We start from the raw sequence: 21,848 nt of genomic DNA, 5'->3' as shown, positions 1-21,848 counted from the left end.
TTGATTGCATGAGCTATCTTAATTTTGACATTTCCTAACTCCTGAATATTTTACTTTCCAGCCTTAATGAGGCTGTCTCGAGCTGTTGTAGGTCTTTGCAGCCTCCTCTCAAGGGAAAAGACTTAGAAGAATGCAGCATGCAGGGAGATACAGAGGCTGAATGAACGCCAGTGTCATTAAAGAAAGCAAGGTTAGCAACAATAATAATAACAATAATTTAAAAATTATTATCAAAAGAGAACTTCAGCAAAATTTTGTTCTAGTCTTTTAAAAGAAAATACTAGTGAATCAATTTATTCCTTAAGGCTATAATATGCAACCACAGGGAATCTCCAGAGGAAATGGGGTCAAGAAGAGTATTTACTGACTTAAACAAGATTCGGTCATCAACACTCAACAGTGCAGCCTCCCATGCCATTGCTCTCTCCATCACAACATTTGGATGTGAAAGCTGGAAACCAAGTGCCTTCAAAAACACTAGGTGTTAAAAATCAAGCTGATTTAAAAAAAAAAAAAAAAAAAAAAAAAAAAAAAAAAAGCAAAAAACACCAAGAGAATTTATTTATAGCTAAACAATTCATTGTGAGAAAAATTACATAGAAAAAGGGAACGGGCTACGGATACGTTTAGAGCCAAGTGGGAACTCTTGCTTTGGCAAACGTTGCTCTGGGCAGTGAGAAGACAACTGCACAAAATGGGGGTCTGGAAGTATCCCTCCACACAGTGTTTCTCAGAGAAACAACAGCAAAGATACCTGTCTCTCAACAGAGCTCACTCAGCCTTAGCTGTGATCGTAGCAGCACCTAATGTGGCGATGGATTTATATGTGACATCATCCCAGCTAAAATAAAAAATATTAAAAAAAAAAAAAAAAATCACATGTATAGCCTGCAAAAAATGAGGGAACATAATTTAAAAACTAATGTGCATTCACTATTAGGAAAGGCCTGTATGTTTTGTCAGATTGAATGCCACAGTGAGTTATTTCTTCAAAAAAGAAATGAAGTAGTTCAGGAAAAAAAAAACAACCAAACAGCACCAAATCCAAGATTTAAGTTAAGAAATATCCACCGAAACTTTAGGTATAAAAATACTAGGTAAGAACACAGCATATCTTGTAAAAGAAAACAAACTCTAAAAAAAAAATAAAATAAAATAAAGGGGCAATGAGAAATCGGCATTTGTAATTTCTTTTCATGCTACTTAGTATCTATGTTCATTAAGTAATATTTCGTATTTTTAGGCGGTTTTTTTCCTTCCACTACAAAACAAAAGGAAAATGATGGGGGCAACCAAAACAAACTTAATGTTAATTCTGCCAGAAACACTTGTTTATTCTTTAAATGAGGGGCATCTAGCTTGAATATACAAACCCGAGGGGGAAATCTCAAGGATATTTTTAAACAGTGCAGCATCAGAAACGTTTTAACACTTGCCTGCTGAGGAAATTTTGCAGTGAAAAGTTTCTCTAGAGAGATTACTTTCAATACTAATTTAAGGCATTGCTTTGTAATTCCTCAAAGAAGAAGAAAAAATAATCCCATTAACTCCAGAGCAAGCAAATGGATTGCTAATGATGAGATGACTGTAATAAAGATTCAAATTATACACTTTGCTAGGTATTGTGCTTCCTTTATACTACATCTCCAGAATTATACTAATTAAATACTTAATAAAATGCCTTCCAATTAATTACCACATTCACTCTTATTCCTCATTTAACAGTCGCTCTTAAAAATAATTAGATATTAAATTCAAGATCCCAAGCACCCAGTTCAGCAGTCAGGTTGCAATGTGTGAAGCCACACAATTCCTTGTACGTGTCAGCAGCCTCAAGCTCGCTGCAAGAGTTGTGTAGTTCTTAGCTTTCCAAGATATTTTTTGGTCATACCTACTTTCCGTGGCGTGGCAGACAACTGCATTTTTCTTACTTACAAGCCTTTAACTGGGCTCCAAAACTCAAGGGGGAAATCCCAGGCAGCCTGAAGCCAAAGGGAATCTTGCTTTGCCTTCAGCCAGCCTGCGATTTCATTTCCCTAAAAGGCTTTTTTGCTTCAAGACCACATAGCTTTTAGCAGCACCAGACACTGTTCAAAACCACTAGACCACCACGAAAGACAATACAGTGAAAAAGATGTTAAAGATCTGTTCAATCAGGCTGCAGTCTTAACTGGTGTGACCATCCAGCTTTTATCTGTCCTCTCACTGATTCGGAAGGTCAAAGCTACGCTTTGCAAAGCTGCACCTGGGAACATTTTCATCATCAAGAAAGAGTGATAAGCAAGATTTTCACAGCCACAGCCGTTTCCAGCACACTATTGTCTTGGGCTGGTGGTAAACTAGAAGCAGTAGCAAATAAATGCTGCTAATGGTCCAGCATGCAAGGGGAAAACTTGACTTGCATCGCATTAAAATGCGTGCACACACATGCACGTGCACGCGTGCAGCCTGCTCAGCGCTCAGAAAATGGACAGACTGAGTAGCATCTGTGCTGGGGGGGGGGATATGGAACAAGTAAGTAATTGCTGTTTTTACTAAGTAAAGCAGAAAATTACAGCATATCAACAGCCAAGCGTGTTTGTTGCCTGGGAAGAACCATTTGTGTTCCAGTTTGGGCTTCTTTACTCATTTAAAGTCTGTGCTTCAAAGCGCATGAAAAGCATTTTAATTATTATTATGAGTTTACGTCCTTGTATAGATCTAAAGTCTATAAATATTAAGAGGAGGGGAAGCAAACAAAATAAATAAGTCCAAGCAAATGTTCCATTTTCTTAACAGTGAAATCTGGAGGGAGATGCAGCTCTGAACTAACACATTTGAAAATGTAGAATTCTTTTCTGAGAGCACATATAGTATTAAATATCTGTCTTGGTTTATCAGAAAAGCGTGTGGCTATGCGTATGTTTTCTTAGCTACATTCAACTCTCTTCAAAAAGACATCCTCCAGAATAGCACTCTTTAGGGACAGTGTTTCAGGGTTGACAAGAACATTAAACCATATTATAATTATCTCTTCAGTGAAAACACGGCTTTGTAGTGGAGGCAATGCATGGTTCTCAAGGCGTGTGTTATTAGGCTGTATGTGTTTTCTTGGAAGGAGATTCATGGAAAGAAAAAAGCTTTATAATTTACTGCAAGGAAAAAAATAGAGTACATGTCATGCATAGCAAAAGGGATTTTACAAAGAAGGTACTAAGTTGAGTGCCTCACTTATCTTCGAGAATGCTTCAACATAATAAGTGTGGGGATCGGTTTAACACAAGCTACAATATAGATATAACACATGCATACAATTCTCTGTGACCATTCATATAGATAACTGCAAAAAAATTGTCTGTAAGTAAGGTAAATAGAAAGCAATTGCCTCCTATGCCATAAATGGGTTCTGCCTCATTCTTTGAGAGGTCACTGCTGAACAGCACGCATTCTTATCACAGTTCAGATAATAAAATCTGTTATTCTTAATGTCAATACAAAGTATTTCGAACCATCTTCCATATTCAAAAGACTGTTCTCTCAAATTAATCTGGCAATTAGAAAAAGTATCTGTTCTGAAACAGTAAGCAAAGTTACAAACTGCACCAAGATAAATCTAACACGTTCATAAGTGACCATATTTAATATGCATATGTGTACATGTACTATCCACACATGCACATTTAGGTTTATGTTTTCAGGCTTTTCTTAAAAAAAGAATGCTACAGATTTTTAATGCTTTTGCAAACACCCAATTTATATTAAAACAGGATATTCCTTCTTATTTGTGCAAATAATATTTGTTTTCTTTAGTACTGGCAAATCGATAGTTCTAAAATCCTTGAAGCAGAATGAACTACAAGAAAGAAACAAATAATGTTATATCTTAAACACAGCAAACAGTGACAATATTATGAAAACCCTGTGCAGAACATGCTAATGGAGGATTGTAAAGCTGTGGCATTTCAGTTGTGCACATGCAAGTCCAGGCACACACAGGCGTAAGCACAAAAGACAACAGCCCCACTAAACAGCTACCAAAAATATACCCAATTGGCCTAATACTAGACATAACAGCTTGAGCACTCTTATTAAGAAAAAAAAAAAAAAGTCAGAAACTCACCAAATCTTGGTTTTAAAAGCATGCTAGGTATCCAGAGAGAGAGCACTCTGAACAGTCAATTACTTTCACATTTTGTCCCAGGACTTTAAAAGTTAAAGGCATAGTTCTGCCAATTGTGAGATGCCCCATCCAGCACAGACCACCCACAACTACTGATTTTCCATCTGGTGAACAAAACAGACATCTCCCTAATTATTTTTAAAAAGGTTTTTTTTCCTAACATACTTCCTTTATTTGTCTGTGACCTGGAACTTAATGGAAAACCTGGTAGATGCCAACCTCATTTCTTGTAATGAAGCATCTTATTTTCCCTACTTTAAGCCTGCTTATTTAAAGGCTGTTTAATAGAAAGTTATTGCCTTAGCCAATATTTGATAGGACCTAAAATACTAAATAGTTTGAAATTAGAACAACTTTATATCGAACCCTAAACATTCTAGTTAAATATTAACTGTTAAAAGTTCTTCCCTTAAATGAGTATATTAAAACAGAAAGCAATGAGGTTTACAGTCTCATATGCTGGGTTCCCATATTGCCAGTGTCAAAATTTATGCCTTTTTTCAGCAATATGGTTGCCATTGCCAGCACCACGCTTATAAATGCCAACTGTAATTAAAATCTGGCACCTTATACAAGCATTAAACATGATTAAAGATTAAAAAAAAATAAAAATAATAAAGTTCCTTATTTTAAAATACTCCTTGCAGCATATGCAGGCTTAAAAAAAAAAAAAAAAAAAAAAAAAAAAAAAAAAAAAAAGAACTTCTGCCAGTTTTAGAAACATCACAGGAAAAAATAAAAGTCCAAGTTGTCCTGAAAATTGATCTGGAAAAACCTATATACTGCTCTGTTCTTTCACGATTGATGTACATGAGGGAGAGATGGCAAAATCTGTATTTTTAGTTGAAAACGATGACAAAGAAATAGTGTATTTAAAAATCTACACTCTGGGCAGACACACAGGGCAGGTAAAGCACAGCCTTTACCTCAGCACCCTTTACACTGGCTGTTATTGTTCAGTAAACACAGAAAGCCTCATTGCTGTCACGGTGAACGCCCAAGCAGGGTGATGGGCCCCAGAGAGCAGCTGCTGAGGAGGAGGGAGACAGCAGATCACATGGAGAGGAACAGAGGCCTTGCTGCACCCTTAGCCTGTTCGTGTTCACAGTTTTGGGGTGTTGAACACCATCACATCAGTTTTTCATCTGCTATGCACCCCTCATTGCTATATTCTTGTGCTTCTGGCAGTGGGCAGCGGGCTGGAGGGGTGGTTAATAAAATCCTCCTCTGGGCTTGTCAGTGAAAGATGTGATCAGCAAAAGGCTCCCAGAGGCTCAAGACTTGCAGACAAAACATACAGGACTACCTTGGGAAGTAACTGTGGGGAAAAGAGGGTGCTGGAGAAACAGGCCACTATACCCATCAAGATTTCCACCTATAAATTCCTTTTCTACTTGCTAACGGGCTGCTTCTAAGTTACACAGCTGGCTTATGGAGCTGATGAAGATCACAGAACCACAGAATTGCCATGGCTGTAAAAGGCCTCTAAGATGACAGAGTCCAACTATCAATCTGGAAAAAAATACCATGTTTGTCCTGAAGTGCTACATCTGTGTGGTTTTTTGAAAACCTTCAGGGACAGTGACTCCACCACCTCCCTGGGCATCCCATTCCAGTGCTCAACTACTGTTTTCAGTAAAGAAATTCTTCCTAATATCTAATTGAAAACTTGCTTCGTGCAACTTCAGGCCATTTCCTCTAGTCCTATCATTACTTCCTCAGGAGAAGAGGCCAACACCCCCTCACTACAACCTCCTTTTAGGTAGCTGTAGAGAGCAATCAGGTGTCCCCTTAGCCTTCTCCAAACTAAACGGTCTCAGTTCCCTCAGATGCTCCTCATAGGACTTGAAAGATGAGGAATTCATCTTCATGAGAGGTTTAAACCTGAATAAGATACTCAGCAAAGTTAAGGCAGGCACACAACAGTGGATGTACAAGAAGAACAGTGCTGGAGCTCCCTGAGATTTGCTTCTTGGTCTGGCAGCACTGCACCAAGCACTTGTTGCTGTTGCTCTAGTCATTCATCCCAGGTAGGAGGTGAGAAAGAGCCATCTATCCATCTTGTTAAGTACACTATTGGAGAAAGACCACCTCTCGAAAGCTCAGTACCATTCATGGACTTTGCATGTGGGTGAACAGATATAAAAACCAGGCATGCTAACTGTTGCCCAACTGATCTTTTAAATGGTCAGCAACAGAAAGTGCTGTGTTTTCAAAGCAGTGAGATGAAAGGTTATGAACTGGCATTTACAGGAACAGCTTTCAATGTGAGGAGCAGATGGACAGGAACCACATGGTGTCCATGTCAAACTTTAAGACACCAAGGACCAATGGCAGCAAGATTCAGCATCTTCAAAGAATCATAGAATTGGCTGGGTTGGAAGGGACCTCAGAGATCATCAAGTCCAACCCTTGATCCACTACCGCTGCAGTTACCAGACCATGGCACTGAGTGCCACATCCAGTCTCTTTTTAAATATCTCCAGGGATGGAGAATCCACCACTTCCCGGGGCAGCCCATTCCAATGCTTGATCACCCTCTCTGTAAAGAAATTCTTTCTAATGTCCAACCTAAACCTCCCCTGGCACAACTTGAGACCGTGCCCTCTTGTCTTGCTGAGAGTTGCCTGGGAAAAGAGACCAACCCCCACCTGGCTACCCCCTCCTTCCAGGTAGCAAGGGCATGATGACCGAGGCACTCTCCTTCCTGTCCTTCATATCTCATTCTGCAGTTGCCTGAAGCAACATTTTTCTCATGATCCTACCAGCAGAAGTAGTAATTAAATTTCATTGTGGGGTGTCCCATATACCAAATGTTTATGGGCAGGACTGAAAATTTTACCCTCCCATTTTCTTGACATAGCACTCTTGGCTGAATTTCCTTGGATCCTTATGTCAAGTTTGTGTTTATGTGCACTCACAGGTACCTCAGTTATTGATGACTTTCAGCGGGATGAAATGTTTTAAGCCGCTTTTTTTAAAAATAAGGAATTAAACTACCAAGTGGGAAACCTTGAGTTAAATAATTAATTTGACTCTTGTTTTCCCATTTAAATGTTTTAGTTATTTTCTTGGAGAAAGGTTAATTCTCAGTTTGTAGCCACTAAAGTATGTTGCTTTGTATCTAAATATAGCTTTTACTCTAAATTTGGCACTTCGTATTGCTAACCAGAAGGACAGAGTAGCTCCACTGATATATATTTAATCTCTTCTATACCTCATTATACATTTTTCAGATTAATTTTACTGGTTTTGTTAGAAAATAATGTATGGCACAGTTTTTATTTACTAGCTGATCCCTTTGTGTTTACTTACGATTTGTTTCTTTGGATGCAAATTGGAATGCAACTTAAAATGCAACAAACGGTTTATAAATAGCACTGTCTTAAACGAGCTAGAATTCTAAATAAAATTGTGATTTCATTTAAAACTTGATATATTAAAATAGCTCAGTATTAGTTCGCATTAGCACCAATTTAGTATTTAGTCACAATATCCTTCAATATTGTAGTATTAGCAAATCTAATCCTCTCATAATTAGCTTCTATTCACAAATTGGTAGAGAACAAGCTTTTCTGCTTCTTTCAACTCCCAATTGGTCAAGTTTGAATAAATTAGTCATTTAACTGAGCTAATTGAATATATTGAAGCAAATACTCTCTTGGTACTTGCAGAAGAGACTAATGATCTCAAAAGCCAACTCAGTACTTCAAACATTTTGCATTTCCAGAGTGTATCAGCTGAATGGTCTGACCCACAGCCTGGAAGCATTGTTGTTATTCTGTTATTTTTTATGATTTAAGCAGATTACAGTAAGCTTAGGCCTTGCCATAATTTTAATAATGTGTTTTTCAGAAGAAACGCACCCAGCATAAATTCTGAAAACTGTTCTGTTATTTATTTCTTGATCATGAAGTTTTTACCATCTCATTGACTCGGGTCAGCTCTTTGCTCATCATTTAGTTCCAGATTTTTTTTTTAAATGAAGGAAGGTGCCAACATTACCACTACGAGTGTCAGAAAGCAGCAAAATCTACACCCCAAATGTTTATATAAAAAAATCCTGGACTTGTCTAAAGTAATAAAAATCTTCAGTGTCTTTCTCTTCTGAAGTACTTCCCTTTGTGAAGCAAAGATGTCCTGCAGCCAACCCTCTCAATGCAGCAGACCCTGTCATACCTTGCAACAGATGAATCAGAGAAGTGATGAGCATCTCAGACTCTGATGTCAAGGCCTCCAAACATCTTTGAGGTCTACAGTACCAGAAAGGCCCAAATTCTTGATGGTTTCCCTAAAAGTTTACATTTGGGTTGAAGCCATTTAATTTTGCCATTACCATTGTGTTATGAATACGTGATTTTATAGTCATGGATTACAATAACAAACCTAAGCCATCACATCTTCCTTTTTCTTTTTTAGATTCTGCCATTTGTTGGTTGTGTTTTAAAGTTAATAGATCATTTTCCAGGCAAAAGTGATCAAAGCAAATAATGTCCTCACACACAGCTGCCCGAAGAAATGCATATAACTTTGATATTAATTTTTTGGTTTATTTTGCTCAGGAACATCAGTACTGAGTGTCAGCAGGATGACAGCTTGCTAATAGCATGATGATACTGACCTCAAAGAAAAAGTTGACTTAACAGGACTCTGTATCATTTCAGGTATACTCAAAGAAAATCTATCTTGACTGCATAAAGATAACTTCAGTTTTGTTTTACAAATTAAAAATCTGGAAATGTCAAATCAATATTCTCACTCCAAACTTGCCTTTGTGCAAGCACTGTCGTTTGGTTTGGGGTTTTTGTTTTTTGTTTTTAATTTTTATTTTTAATATATAAAACAAGGGGTTTTTTCCATTCTAAATGCTTCAGCTTACTGAACCTACACAAGCCTCCCCCTGTTTTAAGATTTCATATTGGAACGAAAAAAAAATAGGAAACGCCACACCACTTTTTGGTAATTTTCATTTCTTTCCTGCATGCCTTTGAGCACAGATCAGCATTAAGTGGGGCATGAGCTCCACGCAGAAGTGGTGAGGAGGAAATACTGCTCAGGCTGTATTTGCCAGGAAAGGTGAAGTATGTGGGTGGAAAGGAACCCCTTTGATTTTTAGCCCTTGAAAGCTCTGTAGTATCAAAAGCTCTGACACTGGGGTGATGGAAGTGAGCCAGCACAACCAGCCTTGCTGGGAAGAAAGAAACTTTTCCTCCTAAAATGAGACTCTTCCTCCTCATTTAGGAAAAGGGGGAAAAGACCAGTTCTACCTGTAGTCTCTCTGTAGAGCACCATAGCCTCCATAAGATGGGCACCGTTTAGTACCCCTGAGCTGCATGTGCTGTGGAAGTCTGCAATTAAGTAGTGCAAACTAGTGAGCAGACAGGACACAAGTCAATTTTTCATTCCCACTTAAAGAAGTGTGTGTACTTAAGGCATGATAAAAGTAAAGAAACACATGGCAGGAAAGGGACTCAGACTGAGAGCACTATGGGTGAGAAAAAGCAATTAACCAAGTCAAAACAAAAGGAGAAGGGGGGAAAACCCTGCAAGACAAGAGAGAAACATTCTGCAGCAACACACTGGAAGAGATGGCAATTTTTGGCATCTGTCTGCCTTTTGCAGAGCAGTGACTGGAACCACCAAAATTTGGCTGACTGTATTCCTAGTGCATGTGAATGTACCTTGTGCAACAGCCCTGCAGGGCTGACAGATATAAAAACACATGAAAGAGTTTAAGAGAATAAAGTCCAGAAAGAGATAACTATTCCCCTGGAAGATGAGCTTTGTTGGCCCAACACTGTTAATTTTCAGAGCCTCATAGAGAAAGTAACTACAAAAGATTCCTGTAAAGACAAAACTGCAATCCAAGGAAAGGACCAACTCAGGAAAAACCACCAGAATTAGGCTTTCTGGTAGATGTGATACCTGAAATGGCAGGCTAAACTAGATACAGTTTTCTTACTTCATCTTGAGGTAAACTCTCTTGCAACAGCCCACCACAGGAACTTAATCCTGGAGAATCAGAAACATCAGTCACAATGTGTAAGAAAATAAAACCTCTCATTAAAAAATGTGATCGCACATTTTCATTATTTATGGGTACTGTGAGACACCCATCTCAAGAAGTAAGTAAGTCAAAGGAGGAACATGTGCTTTTTGGAAAATCACGTACTACTTCTGCACCAAACCTCTGGTGAAGCACTGAAAGAGCTCTGCTGTGTGGGATTTGGGCACAGCTGGCACCTCAGGTAGAGGTGGTATCCAAAGCTGAGCTGTTCAATACAACGTTGTGTCTCTTTTCCTCTGAGTTAAGCTACTATATGCTTTATTTCATGTTTTGAAATCTGGCTGCAGGAGAGAGACTCCAGAGCAGTAGTCCATGCTCTAAGCCCCCACTTTGATTTGATTTTGGCAGGAAGCAGCAACTGCAATTTTTTACTATTTAACAGATGTTTGCTGCTTATGGTAAAACCACCAGAAAGGTCAAAAACCATAATGTGCTTACAAATTAAACTGCCTTCTCATACCCACGATTATGACTTGCCTGCTCGAGGTTGAGACAGAGCTATGTAGAGTAAATTAAAATCTGAAGAAATCCTGTTTGTTATTTTCCATAGTTTACCTATTTCTCTAAGCCTATGTGTTCCTTAGGAGAAACAGCAACATGTTAGTTCTCTGAAACAGAAACATTAGGTATTATATTACATTATACCATAAACTTTGGTAACCAGTATCTCCCTTCAGGAAAAACCCTACATGTTGCCCTCCACTTTTAACAGAACACAAGTTCAAACTGGCTGTCATTAATTTCAGGTTCTAAAACTTAAAAAAAACAAACAAACAAAAAAAACCCAACATACAGTAGAAGTTGAATTACGCACTGCTGCTAAATTTGCCATATGTGCTACAGGAGGATGGTTTGAAATAACTATGTTGGAGGTTCAACATTTAAACAAGCAAAGAAAAATAATAATAAAACACAAAGAAACACTACAACAAATAAAAAAACCTCCAACTAAATATAGGAAAAAAGGGGGGCATAATTCTGAGACTGAATTTTCTATCTGCTGCATGTCATTTCTCCCTGTTTAACTACCTGTCCACACTGAGAACCTTGCAACCAGCCAAGAAAATATGTGAATCATATTAGCAGGATAAATTTTGGGACACAAACCAGCAGGAGCCTTTTCTTTATGTTCTAAGCAGTAAAGCTGCTGAAGGGTGAGGCAGGAGCAGGCAGCAAAGCGAGGGGGTGAGAGGGGAACCGGCCATTAACTTATCAACTCCAGGCCTTGGCTTTCTAATTGACAACCTCAGGGCTACTTTCATCACTTGTCGACTTCAAACCCACACTCAATTTTTCCTTTAGATAATGATGCAAGCATAACATAACGGTGTTTCTGACATATTGCAGCCTATAGGAGTAGGAAGATTTCCTCAGCAGCTGAATTTAACAGGAAAGGAAAAAAAGAAACTGTTAAGTGGTTTTCACATCTATCAACTTCTCGACGAAAAAGTTAGTAGGAAAACAGATTTTATACTTCCAGTACACTGAAGTCACTAGTAAGTAGTGACCCAACCCAAAGCACACTTGATATTTTAATACTGTTACAGATTTAGCAAAAAAATAAGCCAATGGTTAATGCAGTAAGGGCACAAAGCATGTGGCTCATGTATTAAACCTAAATAAATAAACTCACAAACCCAAGAAAGGCACTACAAATTAGAGAATTTAAATGAAAAATACTGAAAAAAAAAATATGATGACGACTTGTCAACTAGAAATTGTATGTTTCACAAAGAAAATATAGGAGCAACAGGAATGCTGCCACAGATGCTTCCCTACAGAGAGCTGGAAAACCCTGACTCCTGTCCTCCTGCATCAGTGGATGCTGAAGGCAGCCAGATCGTTTGCGAAGAGTAATGTACTCAGGTATGTTTAGCACATTTTGACCATAAAGAAAAATAAAGAAATATTTTTGGTGAGGCAACAGCATGTCCACAGGCAAAAAAGCACCCAGCTCTAACATGAACAGTCACATAATTGCCTTTTAATAGTGGATATAAAGGTTTGAGTCCTACAGTTAACTCTGCAAAGGTTCCAGGGCCATAGTAAACTCAGTGCAGTGTCTGGGGCCCTGAGCATGTCAATGTAGGAAAAAAAGCCATATCAGAAAATGGAATAATATCAATACACTTCTGAAGTGCAGCTGCTTTGCTGGCTTCTATGAAATCAACAACAGTTTGGGTACAACATCTAGCCATTTGCTGTTGAAATCAGTGTGCATGAATATGCATGTATTGAATCAACAGAGAATAATAAAACAAAGACACTGCAGGCAGACTTGACACGCACTCAGCTCTTGTCTTCACTGGAATTTAGGCTCCAATGGTGCAAATTAGCACCCAAGGAACTTCAGTCATGGGATGTTAATGAGACCATGAACAGCTGGCTGGACTAGAAGAGTTCAGCACCAGCCATTTATGGTTATAAATACAATTACCTTATTTCCAGGAAGCAATTGCTATGTTTTGGTCAGAAACTTAAAAATTATTGCACTGACTGTCATTTGAGGAATAACAGGGGAGCACACAGGGAAAGTGGTACCTGCTCTGCAAATGAACACTGGATTCAGCATGTCCTTGAGCTGCCACTGTAGTAACTTTCAGGCTTTTTAGGTTCCTACAGCTGCACCATATTCTGTGTTTAGCAGATTCCATTGCCTGTCTATAGCTGTAACAATCAGTTTCAAGAAGACTGGGTATGTGGACATATCACACACTTCGTTGAAGACCCCTCTATTACAAGCACATGCTGCTACTCCTCCAGCAATAAGGAGGCAAAAGCTCTCCCTACAAAATGCCTGGCCCACATAACAGGCAAAAGTCACTGGTTGCAAAATATTATTAAAAAGTCAGAAAAAAACCTATTTTATAGGCAGATAAGCAGTTCAGCAAAACAGTGGCCTAGCATAGGAAAGACAGTAAGTCCAACACCTTGACACTACAACTTGTAAGTTTTCTACTGGGAGTGTTGCCCAGGATGTTTTCAAGTTTTTTTGGACATGAGATATCAAGTCAAGAAGTGTAAAAAACTATTACATCAACTTCTAGAGGCAAGTGGTTTTCCCTTTTTTTAAAACCTAATCCCCACCACCTTAGCAATTATGCCACTCCAAGGCTGCAGCCAGCAGTACAAACTGGTTCCCTTTCAGGGTGTGGAGTGTGTTTTTTACAAGCCTGTTTTGCCCTCCTGCAGGCACTTTGAGCTTATAAATGACACCTTTCAGTGTCCTGAATTATGAAGGGCAGCTAGTCCTGAATTCTCCTGTCGCTTAATGATCTCACATAAAATGAGGTCCACAAAACTTTTATTACTGTTGCAGTTCAAATTTGCAGGTGAAGAACCACCAGGGAAAGGATGCGGACATGTCTCTTGCTTTTGCTTTCCTATTTTTCCAGGTGCAACAAGTTTCCCACTTGGGCTTGAACAATTAGTTAACTCTCAAAGCAAAGCCTGATATAAATAAAAAGACTTTAGTATATTGCCCCGATAAGCACTGGGAAAATACAAGGGGAAACCACTTGAGAGCAACACACACTAATATCAAAACCAGATTAAAAATAGGTAAAAAAAAATCCCTATCTACACATTTATTTTTCTTTTGTTTTCCACCTAATTTGATTCACTTATCACCACTAAGCATATTTGATACTCAAGAATTATACATACTATTTAATTAAAACATTAATTGGTTCTGCCCCTATTTTGGTAATAACATCCAATGTTTGGAACTCAGCAGTCCAAACAAAAATTCAAAAGAAAATATTAAAAAAAAAAAAAAAAAAAAAATAAAAAAAAATCGTGGTTGTTACAAATTACTTCTGCATTTGTATAAAGATTTAACGATTCATAGTGTGCCAACTACAGTGCTAATGAGCTTTGGGTTTTATTTTTCATTTTTGTTTGATTTTTTTTTTCCTAAAAACAATTACTAGAGGCCATTCAAATGCCAGGAAATCCAGTAAAACTGTAGGTAAAACTGGCATTTTGTTTCAAGTGTGGCTTAGAAAGTCCAGTTCATTTGTTGGTGAGCTGCATTTTTCAAATGCACTTGCATCTAAAGGAAGCTGAATATGATGCTTCCAAAAAACACATCTCCAACATTCATTAATAAAAAACAAAAATTAAAGAGCATCACCTCACTGTTTAATTCCTGCCTTCAGAGGATAAAGCATGTCAACCTTCCTACTTTCCTCTCCATTTTCCAGTGAAAGGTAGATAAATTATCAGAAATATAAGCTCTTCATTCTCAGTACTTCTTTAGGGTATATGTGCCTATAGGAGCTTAAAAACCATCCTGAGGAGCATTATTAATCATGCTCTTAAGAGCACAGAATTTTTAAAGCCTATTAAAACACCGTCTAATCATAGCTGTGCAAGTCTTGCTTTTTTGCAACCCAGTTTCCAGAAACAAACAAAAAGTCAGTGACAACTTTGCCTAATTTTCATTCACTGTTCAGTTACAGAGATCACCACCCACCTCAACTACTAACAAGATACTAAACGTTATCTTCTACAACAAACCTTGCCATATACCACATAGAATCATGGAATGGTTTGGACTGGAAGGACTCTCTAAAGGTCACCTAGTCCAACCCTCCTGCAATAAACAGGGACATCTTCAAATAGAAAAACTACATTACATGTTGATGCTTCAGTCTATTAAAAGTCCTACCTTGACTTTGCTTTGTCCAGCCCCTCCGCCTCTGCCTCTGGGCTTAAGAATACTTTCAGAAACCTAAAAATAATTCAAACTGCCTTTTCCACAGGGTGTAGCACTCCTGCCCGGCTGGTGCCCATTTACACCACTGCGAGTCAAGTCACTATCAATCCCTTGGACTTCAGTCTTCCAAATAACACATGCCTTACTCCAAAGGCTTTCAGATGACTTTTTAACTGAAAACATCCAGGATGTCGGTGTTTTCAGCAAATCATCATGGTTATTGCCCAGCGGCTGATAAGACTAAAGTTAATTAAAGTTGCCAGGAAATAGAAATATGTCTGTGGTGAGCTAGTCTTGTTATGCCCATATTCGATACGTCCCCTTCTTTCTCTAAAGAGTATTTCAGCCACTTAAAAAAAGCCACGTAAAAACAAACACAAACCTTCCACCCAACAGACTAAACGAATAAAAAATATTCACACAAAATAACCCCACTCTCTGGTTCACTCCATCAAGAATCCCACTGACAATATCAAGGGTGGGGAATCAAACCCCTTTATTACCCAGTCCACAGCAGATAAAGCAGCAATTGTGGTTATACAGTACTGGAAGTGTAGCTACAACATAGTGTGACAGCTTGTTAGTGTTGAAAATATATAAGCTCTTTGTAATTGTGCCTTTGGAATGCCATCTGTCTTGAATTAACATCCACCTGGGATCATGTTTCGATGACCAATATGGACAGATTACTGGAACTTTAAAACCTTGCTTTCTTTGTAATTGACATTTAAACTGTTTGAAGTTTCTCATTAAGTCCTTTTTTACAAATTAGGTGCAGATGTATAAAGCTAAATGTACAGTACCGAGGGAAATTAGGTCACCTGAAAGCTCAATAATAAAATGTATCAACTGTTTAAGTGCAATGAGTACATTAAAATTTAGAGATTGACTTTATGCCCCAAATTCTTCAAAGTTTCATCATTTCCCTTTCATTGCTGCAGAGCCCCTGATGCCAACCATTTTTAATTAAAATGGAAGAGAAGAAAGAAGACAAGTGGTCTGTGACAACTGGCCAACCCCAGCCCACAATGCTGTGGAGAAGGTAAGCCAGGCAGCCACAGCTATGCCCATTTCACAGGCAAATCCTATTTACACCAATGACACCAGGAGATTCAAAGGGCATAGGGAAACTTGAGAGGCAAATATAGTACTGACAAGAAAATAAGAGAAAAATTATTAGGGGGACTTACTCAACTCCCAGAGGCTCAGTAATCACACAGCTGACCTACAGAAACACTTGCAGACAAAGTTCTGCAGACCCACTGTGCTCCAGGGGTCTCATGGGGCAGGAGAACGAAGTGGGCAAAGGGCAGTGGCTGGAGAAACACCTCCATAGGCAGCTGACTGACAAAATAAGAACCAATCCAGTATTTCCTCTCTCCAGATGAGAAGGCTTGAAGTTCAGGAAAGGGTCTGGGAGAGACCACCACACCAGGACAGCACCTGAAAGTCAGGAAAGGGTTGAAGTGCAGAGGAAGGGAGCAAACACCACACTGGGGGTTCAAAGGAGAACCAGTTCACAGCAGGATACCTACATAACTCTTACAATCAAGGGGCTTACCCCTTAAGAGAGGTGGCTTCAAGTACAGCAACCCAATCTCCCTGAAAGGCATGAAAAGCCTGGAAAGCCCACTCATCCAATCTCTGTGAGTAGCTAAGAAAAGCTGCACAGGCACATGAAGGCTCAATAGCGGAAGGCATCGAGCATCCCCCAGAGGAACAGACGGGCTCCTCTCCAGAACAGGGCCAAGGAGCAGAGGTGGCAGTGGGCCTCAAGATGGCATTGCACAGTTGGTGGAATTCAAACTCAACATGATCTTTGAGCTTTGGTGGAAGTTTCATTAACCCTCTCTCCCAGAGAAAGATCTCCCTGGATAAATTAGGGCACTGCCTATGTAAAATGCACAACTGCAAATCCCTTTGGCACCGCTGCTAGTATGTTGTTTCTTGAAATGATGCCAGGAGGGGCACTCTGGCTCCCTCTCATAAGCATGGAGGTGAGATTGAGGAAGCAGTCTTCTCTTAAAACCTGGTAAATGAGACTAATACATGGTCAACCAGATCTTTTTTTTTTGTGCTTGGACTAAATTATTTCCTCTTAAGCAGGCTGTCTTCAGTACCACTAGTTATTTCAATGAATTTGAAAGCTTTCTTCTCTCATCCTCTTCTGATCCTATTCTGGTAAGCTACTAAAACTCTTTGCAGAAGAAGTGTAAACCTTCAGCTAAGGACATTTCTGCTGCTTCCAGTAAAAAGCCAAGCAACTTTACAGCAAAATTGGCTGTGCATCCATTTGTGAGCTGAGCAGATCTCAGACAGAACAGGATGGCAACAGACTCTGGTTTCCTTATCCATGTCTCTTTCTCCATGCTCATCCACACTTTAAGATCAAGGGGGAATTTGCAGACAAACAATGCATGTATTTAGAAGAAAGAAAAACTAAACCAGCCATATATAAGCAAACTGCAATACCTGGGAGAGAACAATACCTAACCAGTATAATAGAGCGAGGTAATGTTTTCCAGGAGAAGACAGCCCAATTCACTTGCAAAGGAGAAAGAGACAAAGGAGTAACTCATTTGCCAGTTGTACCAAACAAGAAAGAGCCCTAAGAAAAGTGTATTTGTACTCAATTCTCCCCGTTCCATTTTGCTCATAGGTTTTATGAATATCAGCTTTCAGTTGGCTGACAGGTCTGCAACGGCAGGTATGGGCAGGACCGTGCAAAACTGCATTCAGACTAGTTGGGGTGCCAGCGGTGATTAGCTCGACATCCTCAGCTTTTTACCCTGCTTCTCATTAGCATTAATTACCCAGCATCATACCTCTGCTGCTGCCAGGACAAGAACTGGCTCAGGCAGTAGTTTCACAGTCCTTAATACCAAGTACGGGGTTGCCAGAGCACACAGTAGGGAGCTTTGGTTAGCCCTGTGTCTTTCTGCCAAGGGCAGAGGAGATGGGAGACCTGGTTCAGCAGAATGCTGAACAGTGTAGACAAGTAATGCCTCTTCTGGTGTAAGACTTCTCGTGTAACTTTAACTTGCCAAAAATGTTTGGTTTTGCAATACCAGAGTTAAGACTCAGCTCTGTAACTTGCTTCACCTGACCTAACAGCTACAGCTGACAAAAGGCCCCATCCTGCATGCTCCCTCATGTGTAAACTGAGGCTCTATTGGGTCCATCTATGGAGAGGACCTCAGTGCTGGGGACTTGATTAGCAGTGTTCATGGCATCCCCTTGTTCCCAGACAAGAGCCACTGTCAGGTTCTCATCTCACCAGCAATACAATAACATTGGTTTAGGTGAACCAATGTGACCTTGTAGACCAGCAGATTCTGCAGATACGGCTCAACAGTTCTGCCAGATAAAAGTGTTTTTATCATTAGAAAGTCACACTTCCAAATAAATTTAATCCAGAGGCCATAATTTTGAAAGATACATCTAAAAATGTGTAGAACATAAAATGAGTTTTTCTGATAGAGATTCAGGAAAGAAATCCTTCACAGACTTCACACTTTATTGATATTTTTGGTTACAGCTCTACACAGCTACTGGTAAGAAGCACAATTCATGTCTGTCTATTTAAACGTTGCAATAAAGAATAAAACTATTTCACAACTAACAAAGGAGAACTCTATTTAATTCACTAGAACAATCTCAGCTCTCATTGCATTAGCACCCTCCAGTGTCAAATCCATGAAAAACAACATCACTAATTTGCCAAGTAGATGTAAACCTGCAGTGTGAAACACAAGACAGAGTAGCAATGGATTCCTGGGAGGCAACAGGGCAAGCAGAGATGAGAGAAGGAACTCCCAATGCTATACATGGGTAAAGTCCCTGAACTAGATCTGACAAGGGTTACTCTTCTCAGGTTTGTTTATTCCTAGCAGGCATGCTGGTGTCTGCACCTTTGGCATGACCCAGTCTGTGTGCCCACACGATATATTCCATACTCTACACCCCACTGCCAAAATGTAAACGATGCCACTTTCAATTGATTTAGTACAGGCACACGTGTGTATTTCTGCCTAGAATATGCCACATAAAGAAATACCCTTAAAACTCCCTCACATACATGCACAAAATACTCAGCTGAGGGCTATAGATGATCCTGCTTACATGCCTCTTCTCTTACACTGTAATCATCAAGCAGAAAGAAAACCCCTCACGAAGATCTGTCATCAAGAAAGTTTCCATAGTCAATGCTTCTTTAAAAGCACATTGGAAACTCTTAATTACAACAACAAAAAACAGCTGCATTTTGTTACTCAAAAACAGATGGAACAAGGGTTTTTTCCAACTTTTCTGAGGCAGGGAAAGCCCAAAAGGCTCTGGAATGTTGCAAGTAAGCAAAACCACTTGCCTGCTCATGACACAGACACTTGGTCCACATTCTCCCAGCTGCACTGCACAGTGACTTCACAGGGGCAGGAACACCCATATAAAGAGAGGATGCCAGCAGCTGGAAAGGCAATTGCACTGCATTGGAGGTCCCTGCTGTAATTAGGGCCCCAGCCTGACAACAACAGACACAAGCACTATGAAGACCCAGGCACCAGGGTCTAGACCCATCAGAATCTGCCAGTTCCTGTTAAAGACCCGGGAGATGCTAATTAAACTTAACCAACACATGCATTGATTGCCAACATTAGAAGTTGTCCCTGGATTTTCTCACCCTGTTACAGATTGCTACATGGCTGCCCAGCTCAAGGCTGAATAAGGACTTTCCTTGTGCCTCATTCTGGTCTTCTCTCAACTGCTTGGATGCCCCAAATTCTGTGGTCTCCATCTGCGTGGTGGCTTCTCAGGCTCCACAGTAACACTGATGACACGGGGCAGGCAGTTCCCATCACAGGGAAGCTGTCACATCTGGGAGTCAAGTGAGGGGGCTGCAGAGCTTGGTGACAACATCCCATCCTGTGGCAGCACTAGCCAAGGAAGAGAATAGGCTCACCCAGCACATGTGGTCAGCCTCCTTTCCCAGCCCTTAATGGGTGCAATCAACATAGAAACCTGATCATTTGATTGCCTTCACACTGTGCAGGCACTTCTTCTCCCCACAGAATAAATACTCAAAATTCCTCATGACCAGAAATAGCATGGTGTACCATTTCTGATTCTGCCCCAGTATGGGGGAGGAAAGCAAAACAAAGAGTTTACATGCATACATCTTCTCCAGAAACAGGCTGCAAAAGGAGACTGAGGGAAAAAGGCTGGAAAAATCATCCTGGGTGCCATGTAGGACACTGTAGCCGCAGGACAGAAAGACTGACATGGATTTTATAGGCTTTTCACACTACCTCTAGCACAGCACAGACCAGTCCAGCTGTCCCTGTGCATGTTCAGCATTAATAATGTGAGATCAGAGTAACATGTATGTTACACTTATTAGAGACTACATACTCCTATCAGTCAACTATTAAATATTTACAGTATCATAGTCTCAGCAGAGACTGCAAGAATTTAAAGCTTTAACTATTAAAATGAATTAACACTTCATTGTCTGCACAGTATTAGAACTAAAAAAATCCACTTCTTCTAAAAGTGCTGTTAAAAAGCTCCCTTAAACCAGAAAGGCCCAACAATCAACCATCCTGGTAGAAGTACTTTTGCTCCCACAGCTAACCTGGGCATCCAAACCACACAGACATCCAGAAGGTGTAGTGGAGCCCTCATCTTAAATTGCCAGTGTCACTCAGAGCCCAGTTCTGCAAACTGATGTGCACAGTATTTACATGAGTATTTACATGAGAGCTTTCCCTACCATCCTGTCCAAAGGACATGCCCTAACAACTATTTGGCCACTCATGGGGAGGCACCTGGTGACCTTGGTCCCTTGCAAGTTGACACACATCACCAATACAGCCCTCCGGGGGCACAGGGACACACCAGACCCACCCCAGGCCCGGGATCAGAGATGCTTGATCAGGCTTATGACAATCCTGCTTCTACCCGTATGCTTTGGTCCATTCCAGGGTGGTTTATTCTCTTAAAAGGCAGGATCTAGCCCCTGCTTTCACCCTGCAGACGGGGCAGGGCAGCTGTGAGAAGCCCGCGGAGTCACAGTCTGAGTGTAGGACTTGGAAATTCAGGTCATCGCACCCTGTGTTGTAGCAGTACCAAAGCCGACAACAGGCCAGGGGCACTTTTGTGGTAACTTTCACTGTTCTTAAAATTTCCGACCGCGGCCATTACCCGTGCCCCCCACGCGTGTGGAAGGCAGGCGGCTGTCGGAGGGCGGGAAGCGAAGGCCGGGGCTCGCCGCTGAGGCGAGCTGCCTAAGCCCGGCAAGAAAGCGGCGGAGGTGCCTCAGCCCAGCCCGGCTCTCAGCTGCCAGCTCCGCCACGAAGCGACAGTCTGAGACCCCCCTCTCCGGCTAAGGGGGTCCCCACCACCCGCCGCACCCTGACCCACCGCTCGGGCCCTGCTGCCTCTCCCCCTCCTTCCCGCCGGCGCTGCCGCCACGGCCCCAAGGTGAGGGTAGGAAGGACGGGGAGACCCCCCAGACACCCACGTCCAGCAGGGAGGGGGCGGGGGTCCGTCGGTCCCGCCCCCCCAGCGCACGGCTGTCGCGTCACTCACAGTCTCCGCCTCCCCAGGCACAGCCCTGCCCGCGGGAACAGCCCCCGCGCCGCCGCCGCCGCCGCTGCTGCCGCCATCATCGCTGCCTCCACCCCGCCTCCCCCCGCGCCTTCCCGCGGCGCTGATTGGCCGAGAGGGGGGAGGGGAAGCAGGCGCGCCCCACGCCGCGCCCCCCACGTGCCCGAGCGGTCGGAGCAGGGCGGGGAGCGGGGCTTGCCCAGCGGCCGTTAGCGGCCGTTAGCGGCCGTTGGGAGGGGCGGGAACCCTGGGCCCGGGAGTTCAGGCAATGGGTCCGCACGGTTGTGTCGGGTGGAGGG

The 21,848-nt window shown here is 41.2% G+C and overlaps 1 protein-coding gene across 4 annotated transcripts in view; it reads right to left on the bottom strand.

Moving 5' to 3' along the window:
• CLYBL (citramalyl-CoA lyase) overlaps window positions 1-21,640 on the bottom strand; it is a 172,285-nt gene extending 150,645 nt beyond the window's left edge. For 2 of the 4 annotated variants that reach the window (XM_071742484.1, XM_071742487.1), the window contains exons 1-2: window positions 21,532-21,640; window positions 8,276-8,329 (exon numbers count right to left, since the gene is read on the bottom strand). In XM_071742484.1, the coding sequence (XP_071598585.1) occupies window positions 8,276-8,329; window positions 21,532-21,611 (134 nt within the window). In that variant the 5' untranslated portion in view covers window positions 21,612-21,640. The remainder of the gene's footprint in view (window positions 1-8,275; window positions 8,330-21,531) is intronic. The other 2 variants (XM_071742491.1, XM_071742493.1) reach the window with 1 other exon arrangement.
• Between the last annotated feature and the right edge of the window lie 208 nt (window positions 21,641-21,848).

The sequence above is a fragment of the Heliangelus exortis genome, chromosome 1 (genome assembly GCF_036169615.1).
Source record: "Heliangelus exortis chromosome 1, bHelExo1.hap1, whole genome shotgun sequence".
Taxonomy (NCBI): Eukaryota; Metazoa; Chordata; class Aves; order Apodiformes; family Trochilidae; genus Heliangelus; species Heliangelus exortis.
Note: the sequence above shows the minus strand (reverse complement) of the source record. Positions and strands in the feature narration are given on the sequence as shown.